We start from the raw sequence: 18,434 nt of genomic DNA on the forward strand, positions 1-18,434 counted from the left end.
CAGATGGAGTCTGGCTTGTTAGAGCCGGCAAGGGAGCAGGGTGCATGATCGGAGGCCGATACATCTGGAATCGTAATGACCTGGGACAGATCTCCATTGGCAAGACAGATCAGCCTAGGCTGCGGTGCCCATTTGTAATAATTACTTTAAAAGCATTTTTAGTTGAGCATCTCTGAAGTACACTCTTGCTCATTTGTTCTGTTCCAAACATAATTTAAAAAAACAAACACAGCTGCCTCTCAGGTTGCTTTTTTTTTTTTTTTGGCATTCTCAGACCTCAGTCTCTTCACCCATAACTTTTTAATGAGGCACATAAGGCGCTCAGAAAGGTTCAGGAACTGGCCTCTGGCAAAAATAAGCGCAAGGTCTCAGCTCTGACCTCTGAGACTGCAATCCCAAGATGCACTAATTTGGTCGTCAGCGTCCTTGAACTCGGGGGGACTTTGAGTTAATATTCTCGGATCATGCTGTGTGTCTGGGGGCTGCGAAGGAAGCAATATCTATAGACGGCTATTCCAAACACTTAATGAAGCAAGCGCTAAGTAATACTGTATTTGCCCAGTTCAGGAAAAAAGTTTTGAAGCCTGTGATGATACCATGATCTGGGGGTTTGGCTGAGAAATGCTTGTCCCCTTCCTCCTTTGCCCTTTGGGAAAGACTCACAGTTTCCACTATTTCTTTTAAAGATACAGGAGAAGAAGCAACTTCTGTCTGGGCGTTGATCCAAGGAGGCAACATATTGCCTGGGAGAGTTCCTCAGCAGAGAAAAAGGCCCCCCGTAAGCAGCCTGAGCGTTACTTTGCCAAAGGTGGCCGGAAGCTGTTGAATGCGGATGGCATTCCCGTCAGCACAAAAAGTCAAGGCTCTTTGTCTGGCCCAACTGCTTGGATACCCATTTCGGAGCAGGACTCAGCTGATGTTCTGGCCACAAGCTGGGAGAATCCTCTTGGGATTTATGATCCAGGGACCACATTGTGGCTGCAAGGGAAGGGGCCCCCTCAGCACGATTCACGAAAGCCACAGGAAGCGCAAGAGAGCTCTGAGAATGGGGACTCCCGCCTCCTGGCCAAAGTGGAGGACTATAACAGGAAGGTCAGAGAGGACCCTGGAGATATCAAAGCATGGATGGATTTTGTTTCTTTTCAGGTAGGTGTCTCTTTAAAATGTAAAGTTGCAGTACGATTTTCTAAGGACACTGGGATTCACCCAATGTGCTCCATCAGCAGAAGCCCTGAACAAGGACTTCCAGTTGTGCAGCAAGGCTTTCTGTCGCCCCACCCGCTGCATGGCCCTCCAGTTGGCTCTGGGCAGATGAGTGGGTGTCAGGAGAACAGCAGGGGGAAGGGAGGGGTGATCGTTCCATCTGCCAAGCTGAAAATTTGGTGCAGATGGAATATTTGTAGTAGTGTGATGTTGGATTTGACCCTATAGATGAAGACAAAAAGCTGGTGTTCAACAAAATTTAACTCAAAAGTTGGTTAGAACATGGTGCTTATAATACCAAGGTTGCAGATTCTATCACTGTATGGGACAGTTGCATGTTCCTGCATCGTGGGTTGTTGTTGTTATTTATTGAATTTATATACCACCCTATACCTGGGGGTCTCAGGGTGGCTCACAGAGTAAAATCAAGATACAAAACCACAAAATACACAGTAAAAATAAAAACAACAACCTTATACAGTGGTACCTCTAGATGCGAATGGGATCCGTTCCAGACCCCCGTTCACATCTAGAAGCAAATGTAACTAGCGATGGCACGTCTGTGCACGTGTGCGTCGCTTTTTTCTGCTTCTGCGCATGCGTGCGACGTCATTTTGAGCGTCTGCGCAAGCGGCGAAACCCGGAAGTAATGTGCTCCATTACTTTCGGGTTGTCACGGAGCGCAACTCGGAACGCACTCATCCCAAAGGACATTCAACCCGAGGTGTGACTGTATCTCCCCCAACCACATTTTTAAAGGGCATAGGATGTCAATCAGATCAACCAAAGGCCTGGTTAAAAAGGAACGTTTTTGCCTGGCACCTAAAGGTGTATAATGAAGGCACCAGGAGAACTTCCCTGGGGAGAGCATTCCAAAGACAGGGAGCCACTGCAGAGAAAGCCTGTTCTTGTGTTGCCACCCTCCGGACCTCTCGAGGAGACGCCACACGAAGGAGGGCCTCAGAAGATGATCTCAGGGTCCGGGTAGGTTCATATGGAAAGAGGTGGTCCTTGAGGTATTGAGGTCCTGAGCCGTTGGACTAGATGATCCTCAGGGTCCCTTCCAACTCTACAATTCTGTGATTCTAAGTTAGGTCCAGTACCTTGGTCCTCAGAGTGGCCAACCACATGCCTAAGGGGAGGCTGCAACACAGACCCCATCCCAGTTTTATGGGACGCTTGAGTCCCCTTTAAGCCATTTCTCCCATCCGAACTGCAACAGAGGCTTTTGGCGGAGATTTCTTGCTGCCAGTTTGCTTTCTACCACTCCTTTTATTTTACTTTTTTTTGAAAGGATGAAGTCATGAGAGGCCCCAGCTGCTATGCCATCAGCGAGGGAGAACGGGAAACGAGGAAGGTGTCCCTCAAGCTCGTCTTGGAGAAGAAGCTGGCCATTCTGGAAAGAGCTATTGAGAGCAACCCAAACAACGCCGACCTGAAACTGGCCAGGCTTAAGCTTTGCACGGAGTTTTGGGAGCCGTCGGCTGTGATCAAGGAATGGCAGAAATTGGTGTTCTTGCATCCAAACAACCCGGCCCTGTGGCAGAAATATCTCCTGTTCTGCCAGAGTCAGTTCAGCACCTTTGCCGTTTCCAAAGTTCACAGTCTGTACGGGAAATGCCTGAGTACTTTGTCGGCGGTGCATGATGGCAGCATGGTGTCTCATCCAGCCCTGCCACACACAGAGGAAGCCATGCTAGGTGAGAGCACAACAACAACAACAACAAAAACAACAATTTTATTATTTATACCCCCCGTCCATCTGGCTGCGTTTCCCCAGCCACTCTGGGCAGCTTACAGCACATAAAAATTGTAAAACATGAGACATTAATTATTTTCCAATACAAGGTTGCCTTCAGATGTCTTCTAAAAGTCAGATAGTTGTTTATTTCCTTGACATCTGATGGGAAGGTGTTCCACAGGGTGGGTGCCACTACCGAGGAGGCCCTCTGCCTGGTTCCCATCTCTTGCCTTGCCCGTCTGTTGTCTCTTAAAGACCACCACTCACTTCCCCTCTTTTTGACATGGAAACAGTGATATTCTTCAGCAACCTGCTAAAGCAAATACTGTTGTGAGAGGTACATTACGTGACAAAGAGAGAGAGAGAGCCTTCTCTGTGATGGCATCTCTATTGTGGGATTTCCCTCCGCACAGAGCAGAGGCAGCGAATCTTTTCCAATCCAAGGTCACATGACAGTGAGGCCAGAAGCAAAAATGGGTGGAACAATGAATGTATCTATCTTTATGCAGTAGGTTTTGCTTCTGTATGCACTTACACAACCCTCTTGGGCTCCAACCTTCCTCCTGTTTACCTTAGAATCATAGAATTGTAGAGTTGGAAGGGATCCTGAGGGTCATTCAGTCCAATTCTCCAATGCAGGAATCCAAACACACAGTGGTCTCCCATCCAATTTGAAACCAGACCAGACCCTGCTTAGCTTTGCAAACACGCCACCAGGGTCTGCGGTGGTGCTAAATGCTACAGTGTTTGCAAGCAGCGGAGCCAATTACTTTTGACACGGCTGTAAAAAAGAATGCCGCTGTGGGGAAGGATCGCCGTCGGGTTGAGGATTTCTGAATGCTCCTTCTTAACCACACTGCTAACTTCGACTAGATTTGACTTGACAGGGTCCCATTTACTTATTAAGGAAATTACACAATTGTCAGTCATTTATGGCTATATCAAATGTCTAGCCCTGTTACGAAGATCCTGTTGGATAAAGCCAGCTTCAGATGACAGTCTCTGATCAGCGCTGGCAATGTCTGCGAACCAAGATATGCTGAAGGCCTCTGCCCCCTAGCGTTCGGCTCGTTGCACTGCTTGCCGTGACGGAATTCGTCAAACAAATGTGGATCCTGGTCATTTTAGACCCATCTGTGCGCTCAGAGAGGGCCTTCAGCATCCAGAGGTTCTTAAGAGTTTAGTTTATGGAGTGCAGTTACCGGTTGGCATAGCACAGTGCCGAGCACGTGCATTGGATCCCCGGTTCAAGACACCTGTCGGAAACCCAGGATTGCTGCTGCCAGTCAGAATAGACAGTGTTGAGCTAGGTAGGCCCATGGTCTGTATAAGGCAGCTTTCTACATCCCTAAGCTTTAATTTGTCCCGCCTCCTGTCCAGAGATGAATAGCATTTTAGTTCAGTCCCTCCATTGCCAGTTGCTTCCTTTTCTGTTCCTAATGTAGTTATCCAGCTTTTAAGGGCACAATATATTTTCATTAAAAAAAAATAATTAAACACCTCTTCCTCATGAAACACATTTACGCACTCCTGCCATGTTCTTCCCTGTTTCTCACTCAGCTCCCAATGACGCTTTGCTTGCTATTTCCTCCTTCATAAGGAGACCCCTGCTGGTGCTCCCAAGTGCAGGAATGCTGGTGGCACTGTGGTCTAAACCACTGAGCCTCTTGGACTTGCCAGTCAGAAGGTCGGCGGCTCAATTCTCCCTGATGGTGGTGAGCATTCATTGCTCTGTCCCAGCTCCTGCCCACCTAGCAGTTCGAAAGCACACAAGTGCAAGTAGATATATAGGTACCGCTGTGGCGGGAAGGTAAATGGCATTTCCGTGTGCTCTGACTTCCATCACTGTGTTCTGTTGCACCAGAAGCGGTTTAGTCATGCTGGCCACATGACCTAGAAAGCTATCTGTGGACAAACGCTGGCTCCCTCGGCCTTAAATCAAGATGAGCGCCACACCCCATAGTCGCCTTTGACTGGACTTGACCGTCCAGGGGGGCCCTTTCCCTTTCCCTTTCCTTGCTCCCAAGAGCAGCCAGCCAGCTGCTTCTGGGTGCCTCCAAGTTACAGTTCGTTCACCTACACTGAGATTTTGGTAAAATGCAGATTTGTTTAAATGATTGGTTAATCTCATTAACGGGTGGTTTACTTTTAATATGAAATTAAGAATTCAGTTGGCCCCAACCTTTTATTCCTTCAAACGGAAGTATAAAAGGCATAACATTTATTCTTATTTAATGCGATCGCCGTAATGCAGCCTCTTGTGTGACTCGCTGAAACGCGGACCCAAATCTCTTGGCGCCCTCTGTGTGAAATGTTGCCTCTCTTTCCTTCCTTCCAGCCATCTTCCTTCAGCAGTGCCATTTCCTCCGGCAGGCCGGCCATTCGGAGAAAGCAATATCGTTGTTCCAGGCCCTGATTGACTTCACCTTCCTGAAACCAGATAGCGTAAGGGAACTGCCAACAAGGCGGCAGGTAAGAGGAGGCAATTGTATTTTCCACCGCCTGCTCTAACCCTGCTCTGTATCTTTTCATCTGCCCTGCTTTGTTCCCCCCATCTCCCCCCCCCCCCAAGTTGTTTCCTCTTGTTCTCCTCCTTCCCTCCTACATAAGAAAGCAAAATAGAACAGTTCAGGAATAAATCTGGGTTTCTGTAACTGTAAAAAAAAAACCTCTGCAGAATGCACAAACGTTCATCACCTGATTGAATCATTTTAATAATAAAAACTTAACACTTGTGCAGTGCTTCCCAATGTTCACGTGTACTGCCTACTTGCCACCCCTTGCAACAATCCTGTAAGGTAATCCAGTATTATCATCTCCCATGCTGCAAATGAGGGTACTGAGAGAGCCTGAGAGAGAACGGTTTGCCTGCAGCTACCAAGTGAGTTCGTGGCAAAGGCAAGATTCGAACTGTGAACGTGCCGATCCACAGCCCAGTCTCTTTAGTCAGCATGTTACACCAGTGTTGTGGGATTGTTTTGTGCAGAGACGCTTCTTTTGGCCATGAGGACTGAAACGCAGCATGATCAAGGAAATGATATTGTTTTCAGGGGGCAGGGGGGTTTGCCATTCTTTTGCCTTCCAACAAGAGGAGGGGGGAAATAACAAAACAGCAACACTACAATACTACGGGTCCATAGGTGTTTAGAAGCAGAGAAACAGCTACTGGTTTTCAAGAAAAGAATTATTAGCTGGTTTATGGGAGATACAGTGGTACCTCGGGTTAAGTACTTAATTTGTTCTGGAGGTCTGTTCTTAACCTGAAACTGTTCTTAATCTGAAGCACCACTTTAGCTAATGGGGCCTCCTGCTGCTGCCACGCCGCCGGAGCACGATTTCTGTTCTCATCCTGAGGTAAAGTTCTTAACCCGAGGTACTACTTCTGGGTTAGCGGAGTCTGTAACCTAAGCGTATGTAACCCAAGGTACCACTGCAGTTCCCAAACTACCAGGGTTTCTATCTTCAAACCCAAATCTTAGGGCTTGGTAGCAGAGGGGCTCGGGAGCGGTGGTGGTTTCACTTGCGATATACCGTTGGGTGAAGCTGCCATCACAGTCTGGCCATCATACTGGTCCTGGGTGATGTATCGATACACCACCCAGGCCTAGTCCTATCAGTGCAAAGAAGAACCCCCTGGCTGTTTCAGCTCCGACCTCTTTACCGTGACTATTTGGGTTATTCAAAGGCCACCATGACACCCATGCCTCCCAAAATAACAGCATTTTCTTTGTTTTGTGTTCCCCCCTGTATCATGATGGGATCAATGACTTGCCTAGGAAGCTGTCAATCTTGCTGGAGATGACTACCTCTCTTTTGGCTTGCTTCTATCTCTGACTCACCCTTTGAATGTGTGAATAAGCTAGAAGTTGAAATGAGTTCAGAGGTTGTTATCCCAGGGTAGTAACCCATTGTTCAGAGATACCTTTGCTCTGCGACAGCAGTTAGTCGCGTGTGGCTTAGCGAGTGTTCAAGCAGCACAGGCAGCCCGTAGCATGTGGCCTCTCAGCTCACGAAGGGGTCGCGACTCATAATTTCAAGGATTTGGCACCGTATCCTAATCTGCAGCCCCTGAACACAGAGAAGGGAGGCTTTCCTTAGCAATAAATAGCATAATAATTGAATTCAGCTTGGAACATCTTTTGTGCATATTAGGACTGCTTTGTTATTTATAGTTTTGAATTCCAACGAGGCTAAATTTAAAATATATTGGTAGTAAGTATAGTTCCTCTCCAAGTTAGAGCAACGAACTGGAGACCGAAAAAGGAAATGTCACAGGGATGCCTGCCTTTAACCAGATCCATCCCTACCATTTCATCACTGGTTTCCCAGCTTAGGTTGAACTTGATGTTTAGTGTGCCCATGCCACTAGGACTGAAAAACAGAAATACTGCCTTTTCTGTTTTGTGCTAAGCAAGTTTACATATAAGTCACCACCACCACTGGTTGGCTCTAGTCTTCAGTTAAACCCACTAGTATTTTCCTTTCAGCAAGAAGAAATAGTGCAGCTATAACCCAGATTATGCCTCAGAATGAAAGGTTTCTTTCCCGTAATATAAAAAATTGTAAAACATCAGACATTAAAAATTCCCCTTTACAGGGCTGCCTTCAGATGTCTTCTAAAAGTTAAGATAGTTGTTTATTTCCTTGACATCTGATGGGAGGGCATTCCACAGTGTGGGTGCCACTACTGAAAAGGCCCTCTGCCTGATTCCCTGTAACTTCGCTTCTTGCAGTGAGGGAACTACTAGAAGACCCTCGGAGCTGGACCTCAGTATCCAAGCTGAACAATGGGGGTGGAGATGCTCCTTTGGGCCAAGGACCTGGGCCAAGGTCGTTTAGGGATTTCAAGGTCAGCACCAACACTTTGAATTGTGCTTGGAAACGTACTGGGAGCCAATGTAGGTCTTTCAAGACCGGTGTTATATGGTCTCGGCAACCACTCCCAGTTACCAGTCGAGCTGCCGCTTTCTGGATTAGTTGTAGTTTCTGGGTCACGTAGAGCACATTGTAGTAGTCCCAAGTGGGAGATAACCAGAGCATGCACCACTCTGGTAAGACAATCTGCGGACAGGTAGGGTCTCAGCCTGTGTAACAGATGGAGCTGGTAGACAGCTGTCCTGGACACAGAATTGACCTGCGCCTCCATGGACAGCGGTGATTCTAAAATGGTTCTTCAAAAGCTGTGAGGTCCACGTTTTAAAGTTTGTTGTAGACATGAACTTGGCAGCCCAGGTTGGATGAAAAACTAGCCTTCCAGTAGACTCATGCTTCCCTCCTGTCCCTTTTAAAGAAGTACTTACATTTAATTTTGTGATTTTTTTAAAAAAAATGTGGAACCATGAATTGGCAACACTGCTCTTAAGTCAGCCAGAAACTTATAAAATTGACTTATCAGTTGAACTAGCGAAACATGTCTCCAGATTCTTTTGCACATATAACTGCAGTTGTACATGCTGTGTATCAGACTGAAGAATGTGTGTGTCTTTATCCTCAAACTTTAGGTGGAGTTCTTCGAGCCGTTTTGGGACAGTGGCGAGCCTCGGATTGGAGAAAAAGGAGCGAAAGGCTGGAAGGCCTGGATGCACCAACAAGAAAAGGGTGGTTGGGTTGCCATCAACCCACCTGGTAAGAACATAAGGAGAACTCTGCAGGATCAGGCCAGCAGCCCATCTTGTCTAGCATCCTCTTCTTATGATTGCCAACCAGATGCCTATGGGGAGCCTGCAAGCTTGCTCCCCACTTACCGTGCTCGGAAATGGGTGTTCCGGGTCACACTGCTTCTGACAGTATGGAGGTAGACTGTAGGTATCATGGCTGAGAGCCGTTGATAACCATTAACGTATCTGTGCCCATTCTAAAAGCATCCAAGTTGGTGGCCATCAGCGCATCTAGGACCTAATTCTATAGTTTGTGCTGTGCGAAGAAGTGCTTTCTTATTTTCTCTTTCCTTAATCTCTCAACATTTCTGCTTCGTTGGACATCCCTAGGCTCTAATATTGTGAGAGGAGCAAGCAGGAGCTCACTTTATGCTCCCGGCTGTTTCTTTGTAGCTGTCTCCTCACATAGCCCCCATTCATGCACTAGGAGTTCCCCCACCTTTGCCTTATTGCAACTTAAGCTGAGGTATGTTCAATTCAGCCCTGAGCGCTCACTGGAAGGACAGATCGTGAAGCTGAGGCTCCAATACTTTGGCCACCTCATGAGAAGAGAAGACTCCCTGGAAAAGACCCTGATGTTGGGAAAGATGGAGGGCACAAGGAGAAGGGGACGACAGAGAATGAGATGGTTGGATGGTGTTCTTGAAGCTACCAGCATGAGTTTGATCAAACTGCGGGAGGCAGTGGAGGACAGAAGTGCCTGGCGTGCTCTGGTCCATGGGGTCACGAAGAGTCGGACACGACTAAATGACTAAACAACAACAACATGTTCAATTCACATAATCAGATGCTCTTTCTCTCCATACTTCTGTGTCCTCCCACCCCACAACGTCTCTGTAATTTTCTGGTGTCTGTTATAGATTGGGATCTCTGCCATACCATATATTTGTTAAGCATCACATACATAGATGGTGCTGTATTAAATTATAATAATAAATTTGTAAGCCTTTGTGGCACCAGAAGACTCCTTGTTGTCTTTGCTGCAACATGGTACCGCGGGTACTGCCACCCTGCAAAATTGCCACGCCGGTCTAAAGAAATTGGCAGAAATTCAGCGAGGCTACTTGAATTTTATGAGCTTTTTTTGGGGGGGGGATTGCTGCCCTTTAGCAGCTTGCAAGCCTGGAGTTGATGGGATTGAACAGGCCAGATTTTGAAAACCTGCTGGTGTGTTTTTGGCTTCTCGACAGATGAAGACGAGGAAGACGCGGAGGAGGAGGAAGAAATAAAGGATAGATCTCTACCCAAGTGGCAAAACTGGCTTCACGTTGAACGTTCTCGTGAAGGAAGGCACTGGCTGCCTTGGCGGCCGGACAAAACCAAGAAGGAGACAGTAGATGATTGTGAAGATCCAGAGAGACAGGTGGGTGTCATAGGGGTGTTGTTCCGCCCCCTTGATCATTGTTGTTGGCCTGTTCTGTTCTGTTGTGCTCATGCTTTTTTGGGAGGCATCTGGGTGGCCACTGTTGGAACAGGAAAATAGACTAGATAGGCTTGATCCCGCAGGCTCTTCTTATGCTTTTATGACATGACAGAAGTTTGTACAATAATGCATAACGTGGAGGGAAAGTGGTCCTGTGCCCCTCCGGATGTGCTGGACTGCAACGCCTTCCATCCTCTTGACCATTGGTCTTGCTCACTGGGGCTGATGGGAGTTGGAATCCAGCAACATCTTGAAGGCCAGTGGTCCTTCCTTCCTGGCATATTGCTTTCCTTCTTCGCCCTGCCTCTACTTCCACATCCTTCTCCTGTTCTTTTCCCCATTTTCAAATTTTAGATTGTAAGCTCCTCGGGACAGGGACCTGGCCTCTTCCACTCTGTAAAGCACCAAGTAACATTGTAGGGTTGTTTTACGCTTGCATTTTTTCTTGCCCTCTGAATTCCACTTCTTGAATGGTTTCTAGGATTATTCCGTTTTCTTTCTAAAATTCCTTCCCTTCGTATCTAACTGCATTTTTATGTGTGTTTAACAGGTCCTATTTGATGACCTTGGTCCATCGCTAATACAAATTTCCAGCCCAGATCTTCAGTTTCAGCTGCTCTGCTCGTTTCTGCAATTCTTAGGCGTGCCGTGTGAGTGCAGCCTCCTTCCTTCCTTCCTCTACACAGCAATGGATGAGAACAACATCTTTGAGGATCGGCAGCATGGCCAAGGACCCCTGACTTCTTTTGACCTGTCACTTCCCGGAGTCAGTAGAATTGGCCAGATGGACTCGATGCTCCAAGGAGTTAGACATATTGGCCACCCCAAAGAAGGGGAGGAGTTCATACAGAATTTCTTCCATATGATTCTGCCTCTGCTTTCAGGAAAAGAAAAATCTAATCTATCCAACTTTTGGCTTCAGTATGAAGTCTCTAAGGTAAGTTGGGATTTTATTTTTAAATTCTTCCGCCGCCTTGTACAAACAGCAAATGTACAAATATCAGCTTGGCTGAAGCTAAGCCAGTCTTGAGTCTGGTGAGTGACTGGTTCGGTGATCATCCGGGAGCTGTCTTGGGTTCTGTGATGGAACAAGGCAAGATGTACTTGTAAAATAATTAATCATCTCTGTAACAAACACCAGACACTCTGGAGTGGCTTGCCCGGGCTAGCTGAGAATCCCCATGGAATTCTAGGATCTGGGGACTAATAGAAAAATACATTTGGGTAAAATTATCCCTAAAGCACTCCAAAAACACGAAGCCATTGTGTAGGTTAACCCTTCCTTTCCTGCCCCCACCCCCTGCTCCAGTTCCACCCCCCAGAGCTTCTACTTCCCAAATGGGGTAAAGGTCCCTTGGCCAGCTATGTGGAACTGCTTACAAATAAGCAAAACAATGAACCTGGTTTTGTTTTTTCTTGGCTGCTTCATCGTTGTTATTATTATTGATTAACATGCAGGTTATTCAGTGTTTGGAAACAGGCAACAAAAAGAAACTGAAATGGCAAGGGAAGAGAAGTAAGAAATTAGCCAAGAACCTTCTTAAGACGCATGAGAACAGAAACGATGTGTCCCTTTGGCGACTCTACGCCTACCTGGAATGGTTGCTTGGCAACGTGGAAGATGCTAGGAAAGTTTTTGATATGTCTCTGAGCACGGTGGGAACGGCTGGGATCCAGAACCCCCAGCTCTGTAATCTGGGCCTGCTTTATGCCGAACTGGAAGCAGAGTTGCTGGGGAGCCAGGAGGGAACGCTCGAGTCTCGCGCCGTTCACATCTTGACCAGGCTGGCCGAGCAAGGACCTTACACGCCGTACAGTGGACAGACATCATCCGTGAACATTTTGAGAGCTCGGAAAACATATGAGCATCTTCTCCAGGATTACTTGAGCAAGAGAGCCTCCTCTAAACAAGAACAGACCTGTGGCTCCGGCCACCTTGTTGGCTTGGTTGGTTGCTACACCCTTTTCCAGTATTTGACTCTTGGGATTGATTCTGCAGTGTCGATATACAGGCAGGTTTTTGAGAAGCTGGAAGGCGAAAGCTCTGGCGGTCAGAACTGCACTGCCAGCCTTGAAGCTGTCGCACTGATGCATGTGCATTTGCTCAGATACCACATGAGAACGAGCGTCTATCCTTTGGCTCCTCTCCGCGAAGCACTGCTGGAGGCTTTGAAGAGGTATCCTAGCAACCAGCCTCTCTGGAGGGCATATATCCAGATCCAACGCAAGTCGCACAATGCTAGCAAAGCGCGGCGGTTTTTTGACAGCGTTGCAAGGGCTGCGAAGTCGCTGGAGCCGTGGCTGTTTGCAATCATAGCTGAGCAGATGAGGAAAAAGCTTGTGGAAAGTGTCCAAAGGTAATACTGCAGCTTACAGATGATGCATTTCTCTGCCTCGCTTGCTTATTAATTGGCACAGGCCTATTCCCCTTTGCAAAAGTTAATTTCATTTCTACGTGACATTTGTATCCTGCCCCTCCTCCAGGGAGCTCTGGCCAGTCTTTTAAATCTCCTGAACAGCCCTCTAAGATTTGATTTGCCCTGGGATACAAGGTGAGCTTCATGGCCAAGTGGAGATTCAAGCAGAAATTTTCCACATCAAACATAGGCTGTTGCCTTATATTGAGTCAGACCACTAACTGATAGCAACCTTCCAGGGTTTTGGGCAAGAGAAATTCCCAGCCCTTCCTGGAGCTGCTGGGTTTTGAACCTGGGATGCTATACCAATGAGCTATGCTTAAAGCACTGCTATATTGCATTGTTAATTTCTGCAGGGTTACATCCACTTACATTTCTTCTGTTGTCACATACATGCCTTCCCCAGCCCTCCAGATTATTTATTTTGCATTCCTCTACATCACCTTTTGCAAAAAAACCAAACAAAAAAACCCCTGACTTCCCAAAAGGTTGCACCAGAACAAAACATATTAATAGGAATTACAGAAAGCAGATAAAAATGCAATTAAAATCCAATTTCATACTGGCAGTAGGTATAAAACATAGAAGGACTAAAGGCTGGGAAAAGTGAAATTAAACTAAAAATGACCTAAGGAAGGTTGGGAGTGCAAGTAAGTCTTCACCATGTAGCAGAAATCAGCTATCCGCGTATCCATGGGAAGGGAGTTCCATGACTAGGTGCCACCACGAAGAATGCCTTGCTGTGCACACAATCAAGGTTGTCGGACTACAGTTCTCGTTATTCCTGACCATTGGTCAACCTGGATGGGGCTAATGGAAGTTGGGAGGCCAGAATAATCTGGTGAGCCTGAGGCTGGGGAGGGCTGCTCTACGGTATAACAATAATTTAAGAGAGCACTATGGCGGGGTGTGAGCTTGGACTGGAAACTGGGATGTTGAGAGGACAAGATGCAGAGAAGGAGGAGGATGCTCTGTATGCTGCTGTGAGCTTGCTGGAGGATTAAAAAAGAAGCAGCATAGGATTGCATGCAAACATTAACATGTCTGGTCATGCCCCATGACTTTCCTACCCTCTTCTCCCCGGTGCAGCTCCTTACACACGAGGCCTTGGAGTTGTAGTGTGAGGGGAGATTTCTAAAACTCAGGGAGCCAGTGTGGTGTAGTGGTTAAGACTCGTAATCTGGTGAACCGGGTTCGCTTCCCCGCTCCTCCACTTGCAGCTGCTGGGTGACCTTGGGCTAGTCACACTTCTCTCTGAAGTCTCTCAGCCTCACTCACCTCACAGAGTGTTTGTTGTGGGGGAGGAAGGGAAAAGGAGATTGTTAGTGGCTTTGAGACTCCTTTGGGTAGTGATAAAGCGGGATATCAAATCCAAACTCCTCCTCCTCCTCCTCCTCTTCTTCTTCCTCCTCCACTCATACATTTGGATGCAACCAAGGGGTCACCTCTCGGTTGGGTAGAGCACATCCTTTGCATGCCGAGGATCCAGAGGTCATTCCTGGGCATCTCCACCTCCATCAGGTAACAGGAAAGACTCAGCACCACATGTAGGTTTTGGGGGGAAAAAGGTTGCCCATCTCTGCTCTCAAAATCTCCAGTGTGAGTTTGTATTGGAAAGAAGAACCGTGTTCATTCCTGGACCTGGACCACCGAAAACACTGTTCATGCTCTTGTTTTTCTTTGTTTCAGAGTAGCCACTGGCGATGTGTACGCAACCATCCCCGAAACCGGGATAACCAATCGAATCAAAGCTTTATTTGAACATGCCATTGAGACTGAAAACGGTGCTCATTGTCCATTGCTTTGGAGGCTATATATAAACTTTATGGTGAGAGACTGCAGCCCCCTCTTAATTTTATTAAGTGATTCTTGGATGCTGTTGTGTAGATCAAAGGTATAGAAAAATTAACATTTAAAAATGCACCGTAGGGATGTTAATGCAAATCTTAACATAGATTATTAGAAAACCTTTTTGTGTAAAAAATATATGGCTCAGATCCCATGTTGATCCTCTCTTCATTTAAGGAGGAGGGTAGTAATTTTTGACAGCTCCCCCTCCTGACCATTGCCAGTTGAGTTAGGATATAGACAGCCTAAATATGCATAGATGTTGTATCACATCATATAATATTAATACAGTGGTACCTTGCAAGACGAATGCCTTGCAAGACGAAAGAGTTTTCCATTTTTTGAGTCGTTCCGCAAGACGAATTTCCCTATGGGCTTGCTTCGCAAGACGAAACGTCTTGCGAGTTCGTTTCCTTTTTCTTAAAGCCGCTAAGCCGTTAATAGCCGCTAAGCCGCTAATAGCCGTGCTTCGTAAGACGAAAAAACCGTAGGGATGTAAGACGAAGAGACTCGCGGAATGGGTTAATTTCGTCTTGCGAGGCACCACTGTATACAGTTCTTTAGAGTTAGATTTCTCCCCTGAGAAATTCTCAGTCTGAATATTTAATGGTTCTTTCTTCAATTCTAAATGAAAATAACATTGTTTATGTACATAGAGTTCTGCATTATTATTATTTTTAAATGTATGTTTGAAATGCAAAACTTTGTCTTATTCTTTTCAGGTTTCTTTAGGAGATAAAGGAAAAAGTAAAGGAGTGTTTTACAGAGCGCTTCAAAACTGCCCCTGGACAAAAGTAGGTTTCTTTTTAAAAAATAAATGTATGTATGTACGTTCAAGAATACAGTGACAACGCAATAGAACATGTGTCTCTGGTAGGGTCAAACCAGATTCCTGATTATTTGCATAGCTGGTAAAATGGAACTATTGTTTATAATTGACAGTAGGTTGCAACAGGTTCTGCAACAGTATGGTGGTGTTGTTTTTTTAAAAAGAAACTGCCCAGAAAGCAGGGAAACTGAAGTCCAAATCTATGAAATATGTAATCAAAGGAATAGAGACTTAAAAGGTTACATGACCGGTGTCTAATATACTGTGAATTATTCCTGATTCTTGACAAGTTTGGTTTTAACTGGACTTGGTGGGGATTTCCCCAAGCATTTCTTCATGACCTATAGCACAGATAGCAAATTCTTGCGTTTAATTTCTTTCGATGGTTTTTTATAGACCAGATTCAAGAAGGTCAGAGTGTGCAGACTTGGAGGATGGGAGCACTGGAAGCATAGTGTAGTTTGGAGCAAGGACGCGAGATCTCACCTATCCTAAACAGCTTAGTTGCCTTGATTGTTTTTTATTTCATTAGAGCTGGGTTTGTCTTTTTCTTTTTCTTCTCTGCATTTCATGACCACCCCCTCTTTGGCCATGAATTTGCTCTCTTGTCAAATTGATTCCTGGCCCGACTTGTGCTGTTCCACAAGCATGGCAGATTGATTATTTTCAATGTAATACTTGTATTTGTAGGTGCTGTATATGGATGCTATAAGCTATTTTCCAGATGAGCTGCAAGAGATCCTTGATCTAATGACCGAGAAAGAGCTGAGAGTGCGGGTACCAATTGAAGAGCTGGAGCTACTCCTGGAAGACTAGAGAATGATGTGAAGACAGCAAGTGGGCCTTGGCTTGAGCCTTCAGTCTCTATCCCGGGGAGAAAATAATTCTACACTTCCTTTAACAGATGAGAAACAATTATTTCCCTTATATGTTTTTCAGCACAGCTATCTTGTGGTTGGTTTTCCCAGTGCTGTTAAGTGCTCTTGTGCATCAAAGTGCCAAGATGGGTGACTCAGTCTGTTGCTGTCATCGGACATCGTCACATGCATTTGTGCGACTATGCAATAGCCAAAGGACAAGCCATTCTCTCTCAGCTGATTAATGCACGAACACATGATCAGAATAGTTTTATAGGTTGTACGGAACACGAAAATTTGCACTTGCGTGACGACTCACGTGATGTTTTAGGCAGAGAAGCCTCATGTAACCAAATTTTTATTGCTTTGTAAATGGCAGAGGATGTAAATATGCTTGTAAAGGTACATAAAATATTTTTGAACTGGATTGTCTTTATCTCTATATCTCTCCCTTCCTCCAAAAAGGTGGAAACACTTAAGCTCTGCTTTTAGTGATTCTTTTGTTGTTGCGTCTGTGGAATTTAACATGGTTGCACAGCTGCCAACTCATATGCCACACTCAACAGTGATTTTGAACTCTCCCAGGATATGCATTTTACGAAATTGTTTTCTATTTAGTTCGGAAGTTTGGGCTACCCACTACTGAAATCAAGAGTTGCTAATGAGGATGCACACAGGTTGGCAGATAAGATTTTGAAAAAGTAAATGCTAAGGCAGGCTGTGGAATAGAGCTGCATATCCAAGCAGTGTCAGTTGTAAAACAAGTGAGCTGTGTGTGCTCTCTAGGGCACTCTCCTGTGATGCCGCGGGGGCATCCTAGATCCAGAGGAGTTTGTGGATCTGCCCCTCTGATTAGGGGAGATTTCTCCTGGGGCAGCCCCTTCCCAGCTGACATTACTGCCCCTCTGGCCAGCAGCACTCCTGTGGTGAAGAGGCCAAAAGGGTGACAGGGACAGCTTTGGATTCAGCAGATACTCTCCCATCGTGAGGGAACGAGGAAGTACACCAGCCGTGAAACTGGCATATTCTTTCCTCTCCACCCTCCCCATCTTGCCTTAGTTGGCACCAGACAGGCAGGTCTTGGCATCTGTTGGGTGGAAGGCATCAGAGTCCTCCTCGTTGCTCTGTCTGGCTTCTAAAAATACCTGGATAGAGATGACTTGGCTGCTGAACCCTTGATTTCTTCAAGATTAGATTATTGCAATGCACTCTAGGTGGAGCTGCCCTTGAAGACAACTCAGAAACTTCAGTTGGTCCAAAACGCAGCAGACCCGGATACTGGCCTGCGTTCAGTTTATAAATCCCGTTTAAAACAGCTGCACTGGTTGCCAGTTTGTTTTTGGGCCCAATTCAAGGTGCTCACGTTGGTGTTTAAAGCCCTAAACCACTCAGGTCCCAAATATCTGAAAGACCGCCTCCTCCCGCACAGACCTTCTCAGGTGCAAAGGGGGTCTTCCTGGTAGTTCCTCCATCCTCAGAGGTTCAGGGGAAGAAGGAGGCAGCCTCAGTAGTGGCCCCTAAACTGTGGAATCCCTTTCCCCCAGAGGTGCCTCTTGCACCACTGTGATACAGCTTTCAGAGATTGCTGAAGACGCACCTCTTTACCCTGGCTTTTGACACTTGACAAGTACGATTTCAGGGCCCCATATTTTTATGGTTATAAATTGTTTTTAATACTGTGTTTTAATGCTGCAACCCACCTTGGAACCTTATAAAGGGCAGGCAATAAATGAGTAAATAATAACAAAAGCACAGGAAGCACTCTGGGATTGAAAGCAAGGAGCGAAGAGCAGCTTACTTTATGTTTGCACTGGGACTTCTATCGCTATTACTGGATGTGTTTAACAAGAGAGGGACGTGAAGCCTCTGTTTATATGATTGGAAACCTAGGTAACAATTACAGGGATGCCTCTGAATATCACAATACTTTTGTGATATTCAGACATTCAATGTTTTGCCTTTGGGCAAAACAGCTAGTGTTTCCTATAGGAAGCAGAGAGGGCAGTTGCTTTCATGCTGCTAGAATCCGAATGGAAGCAGCAGAGAGCACAACTCACAGCTATGAAAGCTTTTAATTATTTATCCTTTATTCCATAAGCAATGCCTTGCAACACTTGCTGCAAGGTGCAATTAACTAAATAAAGCTTTGGACTGTCCTGAAATCTAATATAGGCTGTCAACAACTAGGCTGCTCAAGTATTCAGCAGGGGTGTTATGAGCTCTGGCCACAAATCATGCCATTAACCGGATCCCAGAGGAGCCAAAATAGTATTCTCAGACAGAGGTATGTTCTCTTCAGCAGAGGTAATTCAGTGGTGGGCAGGGGATTTTGTTTCACCACTGCCTTTCTCCAAAGGGAGTGTTGTGCAAAGCAGACTCTTAGAGTAGTTGCAAAAGTTTTACTTCCTTTTCCGAAAGCCTTCTTCAGATAACAAGGTGGGGACAAAAAAGGTATTTGT

The 18,434-nt window shown here is 46.0% G+C and overlaps 1 protein-coding gene across 1 annotated transcript in view; it reads left to right on the plus strand.

Moving 5' to 3' along the window:
- Positions 1–16,402, plus strand: part of NRDE2 (NRDE-2, necessary for RNA interference, domain containing) — a 28,163-nt gene extending 11,761 nt beyond the window's left edge. The window contains exons 5-14 of the mRNA XM_081172516.1: positions 687–1,146; positions 2,498–2,903; positions 5,283–5,416; positions 8,446–8,569; positions 9,792–9,964; positions 10,575–10,961; positions 11,483–12,381; positions 14,131–14,269; positions 15,012–15,083; positions 15,809–16,402. Coding sequence (XP_081028642.1) covers positions 687–1,146; positions 2,498–2,903; positions 5,283–5,416; positions 8,446–8,569; positions 9,792–9,964; positions 10,575–10,961; positions 11,483–12,381; positions 14,131–14,269; positions 15,012–15,083; positions 15,809–15,934 — 2,920 coding nt within the window. The 3' untranslated portion in view covers positions 15,935–16,402. The remainder of the gene's footprint in view (positions 1–686; positions 1,147–2,497; positions 2,904–5,282; positions 5,417–8,445; positions 8,570–9,791; positions 9,965–10,574; positions 10,962–11,482; positions 12,382–14,130; positions 14,270–15,011; positions 15,084–15,808) is intronic.
- The last annotated feature ends 2,032 nt before the right edge of the window (positions 16,403–18,434 follow it).

This window comes from Podarcis bocagei (assembly GCF_964188305.1).
Source record: "Podarcis bocagei genome assembly, chromosome: 1".
NCBI classification, from domain to species: Eukaryota; Metazoa; Chordata; class Lepidosauria; order Squamata; family Lacertidae; genus Podarcis; species Podarcis bocagei.